The 19,606-nt window shown below is 56.7% G+C and overlaps 1 protein-coding gene across 5 annotated transcripts in view; it reads left to right on the top strand.

Moving 5' to 3' along the window:
• The first annotated feature begins 213 nt into the window (after positions 1-213).
• Positions 214-19,606, top strand: part of ZMAT5 (zinc finger matrin-type 5) — a 23,610-nt gene continuing 4,217 nt past the window's right edge. The window contains exons 1-6 of one of the 5 annotated variants that reach the window (XM_008274688.5): positions 214-342; positions 3,576-3,697; positions 12,932-13,064; positions 15,774-15,836; positions 17,621-17,701; positions 19,368-19,479. In XM_008274688.5, coding sequence (XP_008272910.1) covers positions 12,938-13,064; positions 15,774-15,836; positions 17,621-17,701; positions 19,368-19,479 — 383 coding nt within the window. In that variant the 5' untranslated portion in view covers positions 214-342; positions 3,576-3,697; positions 12,932-12,937. Of the gene's footprint in view, positions 343-3,575; positions 3,698-12,914; positions 13,065-15,773; positions 15,837-17,620; positions 17,702-19,367; positions 19,480-19,606 lie in introns of all 5 variants that reach the window. The other 4 variants (XM_002721164.6, XM_070065786.2, XM_008274689.5 and 1 more) reach the window with 4 other exon arrangements.

Below are 19,606 nucleotides of genomic sequence, written 5' to 3'. Positions count from 1 at the left end.
AATCGCAGTGCTCGTTTTTTCTAAACGAGGTAACATAACTTACCCATAAGAAAAAAAATTCCACAAGGTCAATAGCATGACAGACAAAGTAATTTAATGAGAGTTATTACCCAATTTTTATTCTGGCTCATTTCTTACTATTTGAATACGTCGGACTACGACTCCCAGAAACCCTAGCGCTTCCTCCTCCCCCTCCCCGCAGGCTTCTCTCAATCTAGATTCCCGAAGCTTTCTGGGAAGCGCGGGCGGATACTCAAGGAAGGACTACGAATCCCAGCTAGCAGTGCGCGGCGCGAGGGCGCAGGAGGAGGAGTCCGGGGCCGCTCGGCCCCTCGGAGCCAGGTACCTTTGGCGGGACGTCGAGGGGCGAGTCTGAGTGTCCATCCCGCTCCAACCCCGTTCCCCCCCAGAAAGACTTGGCCTCTCGCTTAGACGTGCGCGTGCCCCGCCGCGGGATGCAGCGTTTCCTGAGACGTGGCGTGGACAGAGGGGCTAGGGAACTTGGGGGTCCGATGTCTCAGCCGGGATTCCAGGCCTAGAGCTGGTTTCAGAGTGGGAAGAGAGCGTTCTGCCTGTGCTTCCTGGTGCTCTGAGCCCTGAACCTCTCGGCCTGGGGTCCTGGCCCGCCCCTCCCCTCCTGGGAATGGAGCCAGGGCTGTGGACGCCGGGGGCGTTCCGAGAGCTTCCTCGGTGGAGGGGGGACCAGCGGTGAACAATTTCCTGCTCTCTGGGTTGGGGGCGGGAACGACGAAGTAGTGCTTGGAAGAAGGGAGGACAGGTTGGTTGGGGAGGTGGCCGCTGTGAGGGTGACACGTGCGGGGACCTGAGTGAGGAGTGGGCAGACAGGAGAGTGTGGGCGCTTCCGTGGGGAGGGGGCTGCGGGCCTGGCGTGTTTCAAGGAGAGAAGTAGAGTGGATTAGGAAGAGGTGGGCTGAGGTCAGCTCAAGTCTGAACTCGTAGCCCTCATAAAAGTAGATATCTAAAAGATTTATTTATTTGAAAGGCAGAGAGGTCTTCCATCTGCTGGTTCACTCCCCAGATGGCCGCAATGGCCGGGGCTGTGCCGATCTGAAGCCAGGAGCCAGGAGCTTCTTCCTGGTCTCCAAAGTGAGTGCAGGGCCCAAGCACTTGGGCCATCTGCTACTGCTTTCCCAGGCCATAGCAGAGAGCTGGATTGGAAGTGGAGCAGACAGGACTCGAACCGGCGCCCGTATGGGATGCCGGCACTGCAGGCGTCAGCTTCACCCACTATGCCAACAGCGCTGGCCCCTATTATATATTTTTTTAAATTTTTTAATTGCACTAGGAAGCCCTGAAGGCTTTTAAGCAGCGAAGTGACAAGATCTAATTTACATTTTAATGTCATCCTGCTGGCTTCTCTTTGGAGAACAAAGGGCTGGAAGAGGGGGAGTGGTTTGGATCAGTAGAGGGAGGAAGGGAATTTAGGTTAGGGTGTGGATTAGTGGAGTGATCGGGTTTGGGAGGTAGGAGAGACCAGCGAAGGATGTGGGGGCGGGGGAGACAATGACATTTAAGGTGGTTCTTTAAATTTATTTGAGAGACAGACACAGAAGTCTTACATCCATCCACTGGTTCATCTACAAGTGTCTGCAACAGCCAGGCCAGGGCCAGGCTGGGGCCAGGAACCCAGAACCAGTCTACCATGTGGGTGGCAGGGAGCCAACTACTTGAGCCATCATCTGCCACCTCAACATGAATGTTAGCAGGAAGCAGGAGCTGAAGCTTGGAAGCGGAGCCAGGACATGAATCCAGGCACTTCTGGGCCATAGGGTTAGTGTGGCATTTGAAAAGGGGGTGGGGGCTGGCTTGGTGAGGGGATGAGGCACTGCTTCCTCCCCCAACATCTCGCAGTAGAGTGCTGGCGCAAGTCCCCATTGCTCTGCTTCTGATCCAGCTTCCTGCCAACGTGACCAGGAAGGCAACAGAGGATGGCCCAAGTACTTAAGCCCCTGAACCCAGGGGGCAGTTCCTGACTCCTGGTTTTGGCCTGGTCCAGAGCTGGTTGTTACAGGCATGTGGGGAATGAACCAGCAGATAAGAGATTTCTCTCTGCCTTCTTTGTTTCTGTGCCTTTCAAACAAATAAATAAAATAAATCTTTTTAAAAAATAAATGAAAGACTGGATTCCAGGCCTGCCCCTGCCTCTGACTGTGTGGCCTTGATGAGGTCTAGATTCTCTGGACTCTAGGTGTGTGTGTGTGTATAATTTTATTTATTAGAGAACCAAAGAGAGAGAGAGAGAGAGATCTTCCATCCACTGGTTCACCTCGCAGCTGCCTGCAGCAGCCTAGCCTGGGCTGACCCCAGAGCTGGGAGCCACAGTCCGATGAGCCGCATTTTAATTCATCCAAAAAGAGCAACAGTGATGTCTACCTAGGGGAGCGGGAGGGAAGTGTGAGCTGTTCTAATCCATGACTGTGATTGTTTGCCAGGCGTCTTGGTGGCCTCTCGGGGCAGGCAGTTGTGAGGCCCCAGGGAGAGACTCTGGGTCTTGTAGTCACGCAGGTGATCTGGCCGACAGGAGGTTCAGAGGAGGGGCATCCTTTACGGTGATGAGTAGGGAAGACCACTGGGAGTCTTGTTGTATTTTTTAGAAGTAATTCTCATTAATTTAAGAGCCTCATTTGCTTGAAGCCATCAATTTAGAGATCATTATTCTATACGTAAATCTAGGAAAATAAGAAAAAGGACCTTAACGTTGTGGATAGTTTTAATTAATATTTGAACAAAAATTCCTTTATCTAAATGGAGCTAAATTCCTTTAAACACACGGCTCTATTTACAGCTTGATTACATTCCCTTGAAAGTTTTAACTCCAATTATAAATTTAATATATTTGATTTTCTTTGTAAGTACTTCAGTTACATGGCCTAACAAGCATAATTTCCCCAGGATATCTAAACAGTTACTAGAAAATCCAATCAATTAAATGGATACACATACTGAATTTCAAAGTCTTGTGAAAAATTAAATGCCATAGTCCTCCCTTTTCTGAGTTTTCACTATCCACAGTTTCAGTTATTGGTGATTGACTATGTTCCAGAAATATCGCATAGAAAATCCCAGAAGTAAATCATTGATAAGTTGCAGGTTGTGCGCTGATCTAGTGGTGTGATGAAATCCCAGGCTGTGGTGCTGCGTCCTGCCTGGGACGTGAGTGACCCATGTGTTCAGCGTTTCCACGCTGTGTACACTGCCTGCCCGTTAGTCACTCAGTGGCTGTCTTGCTTACCAAAGACGGTGTTCAGAGTGCCAGTGCTGAAATCAGAATATGGGGTGCGCCCCTTCATTTTTGCAGCACCCCAGGTGAGCCCAATACACAGCCAGTGATTTCCACCACTAACCTCTCAACCTAAAAATCAGGAGTCTAAGGCTAATTACTGACATTGCAGCAGTCAGCTAACTATAGATTAAAGCTTCTGTATTTTAAATCGGAATCATAATGCCCGTCAGATAGTCAGCATACTAAATTCCTTCCAGTGCCAAGTGTACAAAACTCAGGACAGGAGCATCAGTACAGCGAGTTTGATTTATTCTCTCACCTCTGTTTTCAGTTCTGAACTTTTCCTGGAGTGTGACAAGACAATCAGTAAAAAAAAAAAAAAAAACAAACAAAACCACAGTTGTATCCACACTAATGCATTATGCTTAGCCTCAAGTTGGAGTGACCATTTCGGTAAGCTAAGTTTATGTATAATCTGACTGATTTCTTTCTTACAAAAAGATTTTTTACTTATTTATTTGAAAGGCAGAGCTACGGAGAGAGGGAGAAGCAGAGGACAGACTTCCATCCACTAGCTCACTCCCCAGATGGCTGCAACAGCCAGGGCTGGGGCAGCCTGAAGCCACGAGCCAGGAGCTCCGTCTGGGTTTCCTACTTGGGTGGAGGCCTTCCCACGCAGTTATCAGGAAGCTGGATTGGAAGCAGAGCAGCCGGGGACACTGTGTCATCCCAGGATGACTGTGCTCAGAGAGGCTGTCTCGGGCTCACAGGGACATGTGTTCCTCCGAGCTCTCCTTTCTTAAGGGGGGTTTACTAGAGGGTTCGAGATTAATTGCTTGAAATGCAGATTTCTGGTGCCCCCTCCAGATCTACCAACTCAGGATTTCTGGAGACCTGGCCCAGGAGACTTCATTAAAAAATTTTTTAAATTTTTGTTTATTTATTTGAAAAGTAGAGCCAGAGAAAGAGAGAGAATTTCCATCCACTCTTTATTCCCCAAATGGCAGAGCTGGGCCAGGCTGAAACCAGGGGTCTGTAACTTAATCTGGGTCTCCCATGTGGTGGCAGGGATCCAAGCACTGGAACCTGCTGCCTTCCAGGGTGTGCATTAGCAGGAAGCTGGATTGGAAGCAGAGGCAGGACTTGAACCCACGCGCTCCCATATGGGGTGCTGCATCCCAGTCAGCAGGTTGGCCACTGTTGCACAACCCCCCTTGTTTCTGGTCAGGTTTCTCTTTGGGAGCCATGGGAGATGTCGAGCAGCGGTGACCTTAGGAGGGCTGCTCTGCTGCTGCCCAGGGCAGGGTGAGCTGAGGAGGCCTCGGCGGATCTGGGGGGTGAGCCTGGCTTGGCTGTAGTACAGGTCAGGTGCTTTGTGGAGCCTGCGGGGGGCGGGGGGAGAGGGATGGGGGGGAGTCGGAGATGCTTCTGATTGGGATATCTGTTCAGACGTCTCCTCGGACTATTTTTACCTTTCCTATCTGCAAACTGTGGCCTCCTGGGACCTGGAACCAGCTGATGAGAAGCTGCCTCTCCAGCCTGGAGCCCAGGCTCAAGCTCAGCTGACCTTCACTGGGCCTTGAGGTTGGGCTGGGACTGGTTGTAAGCAGGCTGTTCAGCCAGGGCCGGGGGAAAGGCCCGCTCTCCGCTTTGCCCACCGCCCCTCGCTGGTCACTCAGAACCAGGCCCCCTGGACCATCCACGGCAGGAAAGGGGATAGGATTTGGCTCTGCCTGACACACTTTCCACTTTAAAATTTTTATTTACTTAAGAGACAGATCCTACCTGCTGGTTTGCTACTCAAATGCCTGCAATGGCTGAGGCCACCCAAGGGTACCTGCCCCCCTAGATTAGCTTTGCGCTAGATTTGGAATCAGGACTTCTCTTTTAAAAATATTGAAAGGAAGAGTTATACAAAGAGGGAGAGACAGAAATATCCCACCCACTGGTTTACTTCCCAAATGGCTGCAACGGCCGGTGCTAGGCCAGGCTGAAGCCAGAAGCCTGGACCTCCATTTGGATCTCCCAGGTAGGTGGAAGATGGCCCAGATCCACCTTCCACTGCTTTCCCAGGCACATTAACACTTCTGATCCAGCTCAGAGTGGAGCTCCTGGATTTGAACCAGTGCACATGCAGGGTGCCGACGTCACAGGTGGCAGCCTAACCCGCTGTGCTACAGTGCCATCCCAGACTTCTGCAGATCTGACCCCATCCCAGACCTGCTGAGTTAGAAATTGCCATGGGTGGAGATAAGATGCTGTGTCTCACCCCGAGAAGGGAGGGGAGCAGACGTAGGAACAAGGCTCGAATGAGAAAGCTGTGTGGGCGCTGCAAAGCACTGGGCCTCTGAGGGGTGTCCCTGATGCACGGGGCCCCAGTCGGGAAAGGCATCTGCATTTCTCTGGACCCCCGCTGTATCTGTGTCCTGGCTGTCTGTGGGCCACCCTCCCAGGGCAGCTCCGATGCCATCGACTCCAGACGGCAGGCATATGCGGTGCTGGGACCTTGCCATGCTCCTAGTGGGCACGCAGTAAAGCCATCCTCTGGCTGTGGTTGACTGTTTACCTGGAGTCTGGTGGCACTGTAATTAGAAGAAATGACAGGTGAGCTTGAGGGCAGCGGGTGGTGCGCGCGAGTCCGGGATAATTACAGTGTGCATCCCAGCCCCAGCCAAGGCCGAGCTCTCAGGCTTATTTTAGCCTCATGCCAAAGCCAGCTCCGTATCCACGGTGCACATGATGAAAGAAACCAAGAATATTGATGAGGTACAGTTGTCTGCCTGCTGCAGCCACCCCCCCGCCCCCCATCAGGACCGTGGGATAGGGAGAAAATGGGCTCTGGAGTCAGGCAGACCCCAAGGGGAATGCCAGCCCTGGGGTGCCCTGTTTGTGGGGCCTTGGGCTCCAAGAGATGGTGTGTGGGGGTCCTCGGCCCCGCGGGCCCACGGGCAGCTCTCAGGGCGATGAGATGCTATTGTGAGGATTGTTATTAACACAATGATTCTTAAGGTTGGTGTCTCTCCTTGCCATGGCTAGGAGCGAATGAGTATTCCAAGCCCGTTTTCTCATTTGCAAAGTGATCCCTTGGATAGCTACGCAGTGTCTCCATGAGGGTTACGTAAGGGAATGAGAGCTAAGTGCCTGTAACATGCAGGAGTCAAACCTGAAGCCAATCCCCGCACTCCACCCTGCCCGCAGTCTCGTCTCTTCCCCTCTCCCATCCCCCAGTGTAGCGTCTATTTGGGCACCTTTTCTTTGAGCCCGGAGGACTGAAGTCAGGTACCGTGAGACAGCCAGGTGAGGCTTAAGTCAGTGGATGGGGTTCAGCAGGGAGTCCCAAAGCTGACCGGACCAGGCTCTGCTGAAGACACAGGTCCTGTGGGAGGCACAGTGGTGGCAGTGAGGGACCTGCCTTTAGGGCTTCTGCATCATTCCTCTGTGTCTGTCCTTGTCCTGTACCCAGACTGGGGAGAGGAGGGCCCGGGAGGCCTGGGTGGCCTGGCTTCTGCAGGATACGTGCTGCTTCATTCCACAGGCAGCTATGGGGCACTGGAGTGGACCAGGACCTGTTCAGACAGAGCCCTCTGCCCTTGCGGGACCTGCATCTCAGTGGGGGCAGGCCGGCCCGTAGGACAGGAAGTCAGCACGCGGGAGAGACCGAGGAGGTTGTGAGGGAAAGTGCAAGCACCCACAACCTTGACTTGTGCTGCGCTTGCTTTGTTTTTCGGTTGTTTTGTTTCTAATTCAACAGACACAGCTCCCATCTGCTGGCTCCTTCCCCAGATGCCTGCAATAGCCAGGCCTGAGCCAGGGCCAGAGCCAGAAAGCTGTGAACTCAATCCAGGTCTCCCATGTGGGCGGCAAGGACCCGACTACTCGAGCCATCACCTGCTGCCCCTTAGGGGCTGCGTTGGCAGGAAGCTAGAACTGGGAGCTGGAGTTGGCAGTAGAAACCAGGCACTAGGCTGAGTGCTTGCCCCTCGTTGCAGGTGTTTTTTTTTGAGAGGAGCAGGGGTGGTGCTGTGGCGTAGCAGGTAAAGCCACCGCCTGCAGTGCCGGCATCCCATATGGGTGCCGGTTCGAGTTGAAGTTGTCCCTCTTCCGATCCAGCTCTCTGCTATGGCCTGGGAAAGCAGTAGAAGATGGCCCAGGTCCTTGGGCCCCTGCACCTGTGTGGGAGAGCTGGCAGACGCTCCTGGCTCCTGGCTTCAGATTGGCTCAGCTCCCACTGTGGCGGCCATCTGGGGAGTGAACCAGCAGATGGAAGACCTCTCTCTCTGCCACTGCCTCTCTGTAGCTCTGCCTTTCAAATAAATAAATATTTAAAACAGCACCAGCCCCTCGTTGCAATTCTAAATTGGGTGATTTCAGGGTGTTGTAGTTCACCGACAGGAGGAGGGAGGGAGCTATGTGGATAGTAGAAATAACAGTAAAATTTCCCATTCTTTGAGTGCTAACTATATGTTAGGCACCTTAATATGCCATAGTCAATGCTCCTTATCCATGGGTTCCATATCCGCAGATTGAACAAAACACACACACAGGGCCGGTGCCATGGCTCAATAGGCTGCGGTGCCGGCACACCAGGTTCTAGCCCCTGTCAGGGTGCCAGATTCTGTCCTGGTTGCTCCTCTTCCAGGCCAGCTCTCTGCTGTGGCCCGGGAAAGCAGTGGAGGATGGCCTAAGTCCTTGGGCCCTGCACCCGCATGGGAGACCAGGAGAAGCACCTGGCTCCTGGCTTCGGATCAGCGCGGTGCGCCGGCCGCAGCGGCCATTGCGGGGGTGAACTAACAGAGAGGAAGACCTTTCTCTTTGTCTCTCTCACTGTCCACTCTGCCTGTTTAAAAAAACACACACACACACAAGTTATATTTGTTCTGAACATGCACAGACTTTTTTCTCGTCCTTATTTCCTAAATAATATAATACAGCAATCATTTACATTGTATCAGATATTATAAGTTATCTAGAGATGATGTAAAGTGTGTGGGAGGATGTGTGTGTGTGTTGTAGGCAAATGCTGTGCCATCTGGAATACCCTCGAGGTGGGTATCCACGGGGGGTGCTAGCGCCCCCTCTCCCTGGATGCATGGGGAAGACTGCCTAGGCAGCCATAGGAGCCTTGTTTGCCGGCTAAGGACAGACTCGGGGAGATGGAATGGTTTCCAGAGGTCACCCAGCTTCTAAGTGGCACAGCGGAATTCACGTCCAGACCTGTGGGATCACAGAGGGGTGGCCTGCTAGGCTTGCCCGCCACCCCTTGGCCACGAGGAGCCAGCCCTGTCACCTGGCGGAGCCCTGGGGAGCCGGCAGATGCTCTTGCAGCTGTGGACCTGGCTCCTGGGAGTGGGTGGGTGGCACCGCCTGTGGTCCTCGCGGAGCGGAGGGGGGACCAGATGGTTCCGTGTTCCAGACAGGGCCCCGCTTGCATGCTGCCGAGCGCGCCACCGTCAGAGGATGAGGATGAATCACAGCCGAGAGGGCCCCTTAGTCAGCACCCCATGCTGGAGTCTGGGCACCGGCTAGAGATGCTCCAGCTGTCCCCTCCCTCCCCTGTCCCTGACCCCCAGCCCGGGGCTGCCAAGTGCAGTGGTGCGGGTTGTGCCTTGAGCAAGGACGCCTGGGCTGAGGGCTGAGTAGGAGCTGAAACCTAGCCAGCGTTCTGCTTGCCAGCTCGTTGTGTGTGGCGGGGTGCTGTGTCTCTCCAGAGGAGTCTGCAGGGCCCTTTCTGTGTCGTGCGCAAAGGCCCAGCGCCGCGGCAGGCGGGTCAGGAGCCTGGGCTGTGGCTCTGCAGGAGGTGCTCCGTGAGCATGCATGCCCCGTGCCGCCCGCCTTCTCCCTGGCCTGAGCCCTGAGCGTGCGTCTGCGACGGTGGGTGAGAGGCACCATGGCAAGTGCCTTCTCACCTACAGAGGCCTTTGGCGATCATCTGGTCCTACTGCTTCACACGTGGGGGACCTGAGGCCACAGCCTCCCCTGGCAGCACTGGGACTGAGATCAGGGTCTGTCAACCCACCTAGGATGGTCACGCCCTTCCCACCTGCCATGTTAGGGGTGGGCAGGAGGGCGTGGGCGGGAGCTGAGGTTGAGCAGGCAAGGATGTGGATGAAGCCGTCACTGGTTTCCCCACACACAGGTCACATGGTCTGACCTCCTGTGGGTTGGTGTTTGACGGTGACCATGGGCTTTCCCGATGGAGCTGAGCCCCAGGCACCCTGGGACCTGCTCTGCCCATCCTACGTGTGTGACCTGGGGCACACCTCTGAGTCCCAGCTTCCTAGTTTGTACGTGGGATCATAGGACGTACCTCTTTGGGTTCACAGAGGCCGGCATGGTCCCAGGGGTGTCACGAGTGACTGTTAAACTGTATCAGCAGACTTTGGTTAAGGGATTAGGAGTGGGAGATCCACAGCCCTGCCGCTGAGATTGGAAGCCCAGCTTGACTGCTTCCTGTAGCCACATGACCTTGACCATGGCATTTCACTTCTCAGAGTCCCAGTGACCTCATCTGAAAAAGTGCCATGGGCTCCACCCCAGGCTGTCTTGAGAATTAGATGAGGCAACGTGGGCAGACATGAGGCTTCACGGTCAAGACGCCTGTGTCCCGCGATGGGTTGCCCGTGTGACTCCAGCTGTCAGCCCGGACCCTGCGAGACAATGCGGATAGCTCCAGAGATTGGGTTCCTACCTCCTGTGTGGGAGGCCTGGATTGGGTTCCCAGCTCCTGGCTCTGGCCCCAGCCCAGTCCCAGTTGTCATTTAAGGAGTTGAGGAGTGAACCATTGGGTGGGAGTGCTGTTCTCTCTCTCTCTGCCTCTCAAAAATAATTTTTTTTAATTTATTTGACAAAGTTAGACAGTAAAAGAGAAAGAAACAGAGAGAAAGGTCTTCCTTCCATTGGTTCATCCCCCAAATGGCTGCTACGGCCAGAGCTACGCTGTTTCAAAGCCAGGAGCCAGGTGCTTCCTCCTGGTCTCCCATGCGGGCACAAGGCCCAAACACTTGGGCCATCCTCCACTACCTTCCCGGGCCACAGCAGAGAGCTGCAATGGAAGAGGAGCAACCGGGACTAGAACCTGGTGCTCCTATGGGATGCTGGCACCGCAGGCAGAGGATTAACCAAGTGAGCCACAGCGCTGGCCCAAAAAAAAAATAAAATTTTTAATGAGACGATGTGTGTAAAGCTTCCAACCCAGTGCTAGCACATGGTGGACACTCTGATAATAGGTCCCATTTCTTTTTTTTTTTTTTTTTTTTTTTTTTTTTGGACAGGCAGAGTGGACAGTGAGAGAGAGAGACAGAGAGAAAGGTCTTCCTTTGCCATTGATTCACCCTCCAATGGCCGCCGCGGCCGGCGCACCGCGCTGATCCGATGGCAGGAGCCAGGAGCCAGGTGCTTTTCCTGGTCTCCCATGGGGTGCAGGGCCCAAGCACCTGGGCCATCCTCCACTGCACTCCCTGGCCACAGCAGAGAGCTGGCCTGGAAGAGGGGCAACCAGGACAGAATGCAGCGCCCCAACCGGGACTAGAACCCGGTGTGCCGGCGCCGCTAGGTGGAGGATTAGCCTAGTGAGCCACGGCGCCGGCCCAGGTCCCATTTCTTGAACACGTGCCCAGTGCTGGACATTGTCAGTGTCATTTTTACCATTTGCATGTGCAGACTTCCCTGCAGTACTCTCCTCATCAGAGGCCCAGAGAGGGGAGGTGCTTCTCGGGGCCTGTGTGAGTTGGTCCAGCCACGGCTGCCTCACAGCCGCCGTTCTGTGTCGCTGTCCCCAAGGGACCCCCCACCTCTGCCCCTCCCCTTCTCATCCCTCTCCAGAGCCCGCAGCTCCCCGGAGCTTCGGGCTCCGTGAATGGCTTGGTTAAGCACTCGGCTGTTAAACGTTCGTCTCTTACAATTTCAATCCAATCCCTATAAGTTTATTGGCAAGACAGGGTGTATTAGATCTGCCAAATTTAATATATCAAGTCTGCGTGTCTGGGACACGGTTTCTCAGCAGTCACAGGAGCAGAGAGGTTTTATACGTTTTCATTTCGAATGACTGGCTGTTCCTGATCCCGTTACAGCCCCGACTTAACGGCAGCTGTCCCTGTCTGCCGCAGGAGTGACTTTCTCCATAAACCCTCGACTGCCCGGGCTGCTTGTTTGTCTCTGCATCTCTCCCCGGTTTTTTCCTCCCGAGATGCACCCCTGCCTTGTGACCTTGGGGGGCTCACTGCCCTCCCTCCCCTGGGCCCCAGGAGCCTGCCGTCTGAAGGGAAGGATCAGAGCACGGGACGAGGGGCAGGTCTGGGCTCAGCCTCTGCAGATCCCACGTGGTGGCCCCAAGTACTCTGGTTCTTCCCGTGGTCTGGGGGCCCTAAACAGGAAGACCCGAGGGCTGGCCGTGAGAGTCGTTGCCACCCACCTTGCACTGCAGAGTCCCTGGCTCAGGGTTGGTGGCTTGGTCGCCATGGCTAAGGGGTCTTAAATGTTCTCGTTTCCCCCTGAGACTGGCCGAGGACCTGCTGCCCGAGAGTGTAGAAGCCTCCTAGGGAAGATGTTGGCGATGGCTTTCAGAGGCCTCCGACGTCTCTAAGCCCTGAGCTGCTGTGGGAGACAGACACCCGGCAAAATGACACCCAGCAGTGGTCCTGGGTTTGTGTTCAGTCACCAGCTGTGTGCCCTTCGGCAAATCACGTCCCCTGGCTCAACCTGCTGTCCCAAAAGGAAAATAGGAAATAATTCATTTATTGTACAAATACTTGACTGCCTACTGTATACCAAACACTGTTTTTGTTATTGATCTAGTTTTTTGTTGTTTTGTTTTTTTAAATACTTATTTATTTCAAAGGTAGAGCAACAGAGAGAGATATTGATCTTCCATTTAGTGGTTCACTCCCCAAATGGCTGCAACAGCAAGGGCGGGGCCAGGCCAAAGCCTGGATCCTGGAACTCCATCCTGGTCTCCCACATTGGGTGGCAGGGGCCCAAGCACTTGGGCCATGTCCACTGCCTTTCCAGGTGCATTAGCAGGGAGCTGGGTTAGAAGTGGAGCGTCCAGGACTTGAACCGGCTCTCTGATGTGAGATGCAGGCATCACAGGCAGCAGCTTAACCCGCTGCGCCACAGCGGCGGCCCTGGGTTCTGCAGTAGAAATCAAGTTTTCACAGTAGATTACCGAGATGGTAGCATCAGAGCAGAGATCGAAGGAGTCAAGTGAGCAAGTGTGGCAGGTATCTGTGGGGAACACCAGGCCAAGAGAACAGCAGGTGCAAATGCAGGGAGGTGGCTGTGTGCCTGGCACAGGCGAGGAGCAGAGAGGAAGCTAGTGTGGTTGGCACAGGCAGAACATGGGTCGCGCAGGTCAGAGGTGTGGCCTGGACCAGGGAGTCCACCACAGGACCGGAAGTGGTGCTTCTCCAACCTAGCTGCCTATTAGAATTCCCCGTGAGCCCTAAAACACACCAGTGTCAACCTCCACCCCCTCCACCCCCTCCACCATTCTGCTTCAGCTGGGTGGGGGCTGGGCACCAGGCGTTTCTCTGGAATAAGGCATCCCGGGCCCTGTGGCCTGCCGGGAAAGTTCATCCTGGAGGCGGGGGCAGGGGGGGAGCCTTGGTGGAGGCTGGCCCCCTGTGGGCGCCGCTGGCTTGGCGCATGACCTTCTCCGTGCGGTCTGACCCAGTGCTTTGCGGCTCCCAGGCAGCCATGGGGAAGCGATACTTCTGCGACTACTGCGACCGCTCCTTCCAGGACAACCTCCACAATCGAAAGAAGCACCTGAACGGGCTGCAGCACCTCAAGGCCAAGAAGCTGTGGTACGACATGTTCCGAGGTGGGTGCGCGCCAGCCCCGACTCTGCCCCGTCCTCAGACGGAGGACATCTGGCTCTCCCAGCCTGGGCCTGGGCTCTGTAGGGATCAAAGGAGGAGGAGGCCTGGCTGCTGCCGCGGGGGCACACGGGCCCCTGGAGGGGCTGGCGGCCTTGACCGAAGCCCACCTGGGAGGACCAGACGGGAAGGAGGCCTCACCAAGTGCGCGATGTTTGAGGGCTTGCACGGAATCAGGTCGCCCTGAGCAAGGCAGCAGGTGTTCCTGGGGAGAATGGTAGGGGCTCACAGCAGGGAGTGGATCCCTTCAGGTCTGTGGAGGCCACAGCGTGGAGCGTGCATTGTCAAGAGCAGTGGCTGGCACAGCCAGGCCCACCTTTGACATTGGCAGGTGACTGGCTGTTGAATGACTGGCTGGAGGGAGGGAGGGAAAGAAAGGAAGAGGGAGGGCCCTTCTGGGAAAGGCTTCTGGGAGCAGGTGTGGCCGGGTGAATGAGCTGAGGTCAGCAGCACCCAGCGTGGGGCCTGTGGAGGGACAGTGTGGTGCTGCACGGCCTGCTGTCACTAGGCAGTAAGGGGCCAGAGTGTGGCCCAGCAGGAGGAGCCTTGCAGGGACAAGGGTAGTGGGGCCACAGGGACCTGGAGCCCCTGGAATGAGCCGGGTGGGCCAATGCATCTCAGGCTGGAGAGCAGGATTCCAGGACAGGGCCCAGGGCCCAGGAGGAGGGCACTGAGTCCCCCAGCCAAGAAGAGAGAAGGGGAGGCCGAGAGTCCCCCGGTCTGAGACTCAGAATTCGCGAGAAGGGAGTGGGCCTGTGTTGAGGACAAGTGCGGGCCCCAGAACCGGCGGCCCGAGCATCAGCCCTGAGACGTCTGTCTAACCCTGCTGTGTGTGAAACAGCCGTCCCAACAGCGCCTCCTCCTGGGGATGTGACAAAGGCTCAGCCATCTCCTTGCTGTTTGCCAGCGAAGGGGTTGCTCAATAGGAATAATGTCCGTGGGTGCCCAGAGGGATTGGCCACAGGCCCTTTGTCCCGCGTCTCAGCGCTCATTCATTCAGCCAGTGCTAGGCGAGTGTGTCCTCGGCCTCCAGACAAGCTCTGAGATTCCAAGGTGAAGACAGCAGGGCCTCCTTCCTAAGCGACTTGGTGCGGGTGTCACGGTGGACTCTGATGGAGCCCCTCCTACCCAGGGCTCCGTGCTCTGCTGGCCTCCCCCTCCCAGCCCTGACCCCAGCACTCCCAGCTTGCGTACTGTGCCCTGTGTGAGCCTGGCCTCCCTGCCCCAAGACAGGGCCCCATGTCAGAGCCCAGCTCCAGCAGAGTTCTGGGGACGCCCTTCCCGACCCCAGGGGCCAGGTCAGGCCCTCCGCCGCGGGCACCGTGTTTACCCAGTTTATATCCACGTAGGGTGGTGTGGCTGCTGGACTGGAAGGCAGGGCCCGCTCGGACTTGTTCTCCACTTCAATCCTCGTCCTGGCGTGGTGCCTGGCACACAGGGCGTGCTCTGTGAATGTTTGGTAGCTAAACGTCTAAATGAGTGAGCAAACAAACGCGGGGCAGCAGGGGCAGCTGTTAATTTAGGGAGATGAAGCGAGAAGGGCCAACAGGGTGAGATCACAGGGAGCCTTAAATAGCAGGTGCAGGTGCGCAGGCTCCTTTGGGCAGGGCCTGGGCTTCTCAATCCTGGGTGCCCTTCAGAGCTTTGAGTGATTCTGACACTGTCTCCCTCCAACAGAGTACAGCTGGAAGGGGCCCAGAGAGGCCTGCGTGTCCATGTCCTTGAACAGCTGCCCGGCAATTCTCAAGTGTGGCAGGGGTGAAGACCCCCCCACCCCAGCCAGATGCTGGGCAGCTCAGCCAGGGCCCCTTGTATAGGACTCAGGCCCAGCCCCCTGCCCACCTCAGCCGTCCTAGCCTCAGGGCCCTGGGCAACACCTCTGTGCCCTCCCAGCCCATGGTGCCCTTTACAGCAAGACTGGACCCTGCGACTGGGCACCAGGATTCCTGTGTTTTTTAAAGATTTATTTATTTGAAAGGAGAGTTACCGAGAGAGAGAGAGAGAGAGAGAGAGAGAGAGAGAGAGATCTTCCATCCTTTGATTCACTCTCCAAATGGCTGCAACAATGGGGACTGGACCAGGCCAAAGCCAGAAGCCAGGAGCTTCATCCTGGTTTCCTGTGAGTGTGTAGGGGCGCAAGCACTCGGGCCATCTTCTGCTGCTTTCCCAGGCACATTAGCAGGGAGCTAGTCGGAAGTGGAGCCAGATCTATGGTGCTGAAATCTTTTTTAAAAACTCCCCAGGTTGGGACAGACATTATGGTGCAGGGGGTTAAACCTCTGTCTGTGATGCTGGCATCCCATATGGGCGCCAGTTTGAGCCTGGCTGGAGTGCCAGGCTCCAGGCTGCAGGGTTTGGGCTGGCCCAACGCCAGCATTGTGGCCATCTGGGAAGTGGACCAGTGGATGGACGATCTCTGTCTCTCCCTCTCCCTTTGGCAAGTGCTGGGTGGGGCAGGAAGGGTTGGAGGCACCTGAGACCGGAATCCCTCCGTCCAGCCTCCCCACCTGTGGTTGTGCCCAGCTATACTCCCCCATAGGCAGGGAGCTCTTTGGTCTAAGCCTGTATCCCTCTGAAGTCCATGCCCCCGCGTGTTCCACCTCCCACTTCCCTCAGGCAAGCTGATCAAACCCCACCCCTCCCTCCTCTCACAGATGCAGCCGCCATCTTGCTGGACGAGCAGAACAAGCGGCCCTGCAGGAAGTTCCTGCTCACAGGTAAGGCACTTGGCTCAGCTCAGGTCCCCTCGGGGACCAGCAGTGCCCCGTGGGGCCTGCGTGGACCTCTGCAGAGTGACTGACCTAGGCCTGGCCACCATCCCCAGCCCACCCTGCAGCCTGAGCTGGCTCACTGGTCACTTGGGCCTTCCCTCGGGTCATGCCTTGACACTTTCAGGCCTGGTCCTTAGCTATTCCAACCTAGGAAGTGGTTTTATTGGCTCCCCTAGACCCAGCAAGCACTGGAGGTTGCAGGTGAAGCCAAGGGACGCTGCTGGCTGTACTGCCTGGCTGACCAAATGGGCCTGACAGCCCGACCTCCTGCAGGGCCTCCTAGAGAGGCAGGGCTGAAGATCTGGGGGAGTTCAGGTTCCAAAAAGTGGACGCTAGATTTTTATTTGCTCGATACGCGGCTAACAGAGATCCATGTGGGGCAGGCATTTGGCCTGGCTGTTGAGACACCCACATCGCACGTCAGAGTCCCAGGTTCCTTTCCCAGCTCTGGCTCCTGACTCCAGCTTCCTGCCGGCGCAGGCCCTGGGAGGCGGCACCTGATGGTTCAAGTGCTTGGGTCCCTGTCATCCAGGTAGAATTTCAAGGTCCCAGCTTTGGCCTGGCCCAGCCCCGGCTGTTGTAGGTATTTGTGGGTAAACCAGATGATGGATGATTTCTGTCTCTGCCTCTCTGCCATTTAAATACATAAAAATGAATAAATAAATTAAGATGTTGAAGGAAACATAAGGTAAAGCCAGGAGAATAACCAGTCTCCTCCGTGCTTGCCCTCGAGGTCTTGTGTACCCCTTTGGGTTTGACTCTGAGCTTCCTGGCAGCCAAGACAAACAGGAAAACCATGAAGAGTCACGAGGTTTGTAAAGGAGCTTAGCACTGGGAGCGGTCTTACTGATGAGTCAGGGAAGGCTGGGTGGGCGGAGACACTGCCGCCCCCACCACAGACATCAGCTCTGCAGGTCAGGGGCTTCCTCACAGACCTGACCTTGACGTAGATACGCCGCAGCTAGGCTGCGCTCACCAGGACCCCGCATCTCCCTCCATCCCAAGAAATGCTTTGGTCTCCTGGGTTGAGACTGGGAGCTGCCTGGCCTTTGGCTCCTCCTCTGCCCCTCTGCACGGCTGCCACTGCTCCGGCACTTTCTGAGGAGCGGCCCACTGCTCACACAGGCCGTGCGCCCGGCGCACCAGGTGGAGGCTCAGCAGGTGCTGTGGCCTGGACTGGAGGAGGGAATGAAAGCCCTTCAGGAACGCACCTGTGCTTTATTGAGGGGGGAAGGGCTGGTCCTGAAGGCCATGCCTTTGGAGCCCACTCGACACAGCCCTCAGTTATCTGACCTCCAGCACGGACAGCCGCCAGCAAGGCTGGTGAGCAGGGTGTGATGGGGTGGGCAGCCTGCTGGCCGCTGAGCAGGGCAGGGCCAGAGAAAGTCCAACTTTTTAAAAAGCATTTATTTCTAAGAGAGAGAGAGAAAGAGAGAGAGAGATCTTCCATCCTCTGGCTCACTCCCCAAATGCCTGCAACAGCCAGGGCTGGACCAGGTCAAAACCAGGAGCCTGGAACTCCATCCGGGTCTCCCACATGGGTGGCAGAGGCCCAAGCCCTTGGGCCATCATCTGTGCTTCCCAGGTGCATTAGGAGAGGGGTGTTTTTCCGTTTGTTCAGGAAAGGGTTTGCTACTCCTTAGGTCCTAAAGCCCATCCTTAAAACCCTGGGACCCGTCGTCACGGTGCCCCCAGCCCTGCGCGCTGAGCAGCTCTGTCTTCCTCTGCAGGCCAGTGTGACTTCGGCTCCAACTGCAGATTTTCCCACATGTCGGAGCGAGACCTGCAGGAGCTGAGCATCCGGGTGGAGGGTGAGTCTTGCGGTACCCTGGCATGGCGGGAGTGGGGGACTGGGGAGGTGAGGAATTTGAGACGGGGGGTGGGGGTGGGGTGGGATGTCACATGCCTCCCTACCTCTTCCTCATTAGTAGTCGCCATGTGGGGCCAGCCAGGGGGAGCCCTGAGCCCTTGGTTTGGGTGGGTATCGGCTTGCTCTACACATGGGCAGAGAAGGAAGCAGGCTGGGTGCCCTGGAAGTGGGCACAGCTGGCCTGGTGTGGTTTGCGGGCGCCCGCCCTCCCACTCTCCCTCTCTTCCTCCCCACCTCAATCAGGCGACTCTCTGAGTCCCTGCAAGGCTCTGGGGACACAAGGAGGAAGAAGGCCCCTGCCTGTCCTCACAGCCTGGGGCTTTCAGGGAAGAGCCAGTGCAGCTTCCATGGTACCTGGCCCATGTGCCTCTGGGAAATTCACTTCTCACTCCCCAATCAAAGAACAAGGAACCAGGAAACTTCCTCTTAGAAACTTGACTGACCTCCCACCGCCCCTCAGTGGACAGGTGCTGCTGAGGCCAGCACCCAGGCAAAGGGGCCTCGTGTGAGCGCCCCCAGCGAGTTAGGGGTGGACCGGGGTCTCCCAGAGTGCCACAGCTGCCCCCTCTTGTCAGGTGCCCTTGGCAGCCAATGAGGGCCTGGGGAAGTGAGGCCTTGGCCCTTGTCCCCAGTGCGCCTCCCTCACCACTGCGCAGTTGGACCCCGGGAGTTCTGTGCCCTGCCCTGGGGAGCTGATGGTGCTGTGGCTGCTGCCCTGGCACCAACGCAGGGTTTCCAGGAGCTTTCCCAGGGCGAGGTGAGGCCCCATGGGGCCGGCCAGCGAGTCCTGGCAGCAGCGGCGTCTCTCTCTTCGCTGGCTGAGGACTCTCGGGGAACAGTTGGCCCATGGTGGTGGGGACGGCTCAAGCCAGAGGACCGAGAGCCAGAGGCAGCATCTGGGGGAGACGGGAAGAAGTCAGAGCAGGTTGGGAGCAGAGATTGGGCCGGGCGGCAGCTGTGGCAGCCTCACCCTGCCAGCGTCCTGTGACATGCCCGCTTGGGAAGAGGAAGCGAGGGGACCCTGGGCAGCACTAGCCCCGCACCAGGCCCCAAGCGAGCATGGGCCCACGGGTACGGCTGTTTTCCTCTGGCCCAAGCCTCCAGCCCAGACACCCAGAATTGCTGAGCCCGTCAGATGTGCACACCCTGCTGGCATGAACTCTGCTCGTTGCTTGGTTTTGAGTGAGCGTTCATAGGACGTCGTATGAAAATGGCAGCCAGGTACACGGAGGCTCATCACCCTGCCAGGAGCCAGGCCCATCCCTGCTCTAGAGTCCACGCTGCCTCCCTGAACCTACTCGCCCCCCAACCCCAACCCCACCACGCCACGTCAGGTTCCTTGCTCCCATGGTTGTCCTCCAGCTCCCCAAAGCCTAGGAGACAGCCCTAAGCGTTGTCTGCATTTGAAGGCAGGCGGAGTGAGGCCCGGAGCGCTGGGCTGTGATGCACAGAGAGCCTGGGGAGCTGGGGGCTTGGTGGGGACAAGCTGGTGGCCCTGCCAGAGGTGGCTGCAAGGTCTCGGCTGCTGGCCCTGCTGCTTCAGGGGAGGACGGGGTTCAGCAGCAGGAGTGTACCCCTCCCCACCTTTGTCTCTCTGTCCCCTGCAGAGGAGAGGCGGGCCAGGGAGTGGCCGCTGGACCCGCCTGAGCTCCCAGAGGGCCATCTGGAGGACTGGCTGGAGAAGAGGGCCAAGCAGCTGAGCTCCGCTCCGAGCAGCAGGTACAGACCCTGGGCCCCTTCATCCACAGCCCCAGGAGGGAGACCCTGGCCACCTGCCTTCCCAGAGCTCAGGAGTCTCCGTCATCTGCTCCCAGCACTGGGGGTAGACACAGCCCCTCCCCCTGAG

Source organism: Oryctolagus cuniculus, chromosome 21 (assembly GCF_051225735.1).
Source record: "Oryctolagus cuniculus isolate XC-2025 breed Fujian yellow rabbit chromosome 21, ASM5122573v1, whole genome shotgun sequence".
In the NCBI taxonomy this organism is placed as follows: domain Eukaryota; kingdom Metazoa; phylum Chordata; class Mammalia; order Lagomorpha; family Leporidae; genus Oryctolagus; species Oryctolagus cuniculus.
Note: the sequence above shows the minus strand (reverse complement) of the source record. Positions and strands in the feature narration are given on the sequence as shown.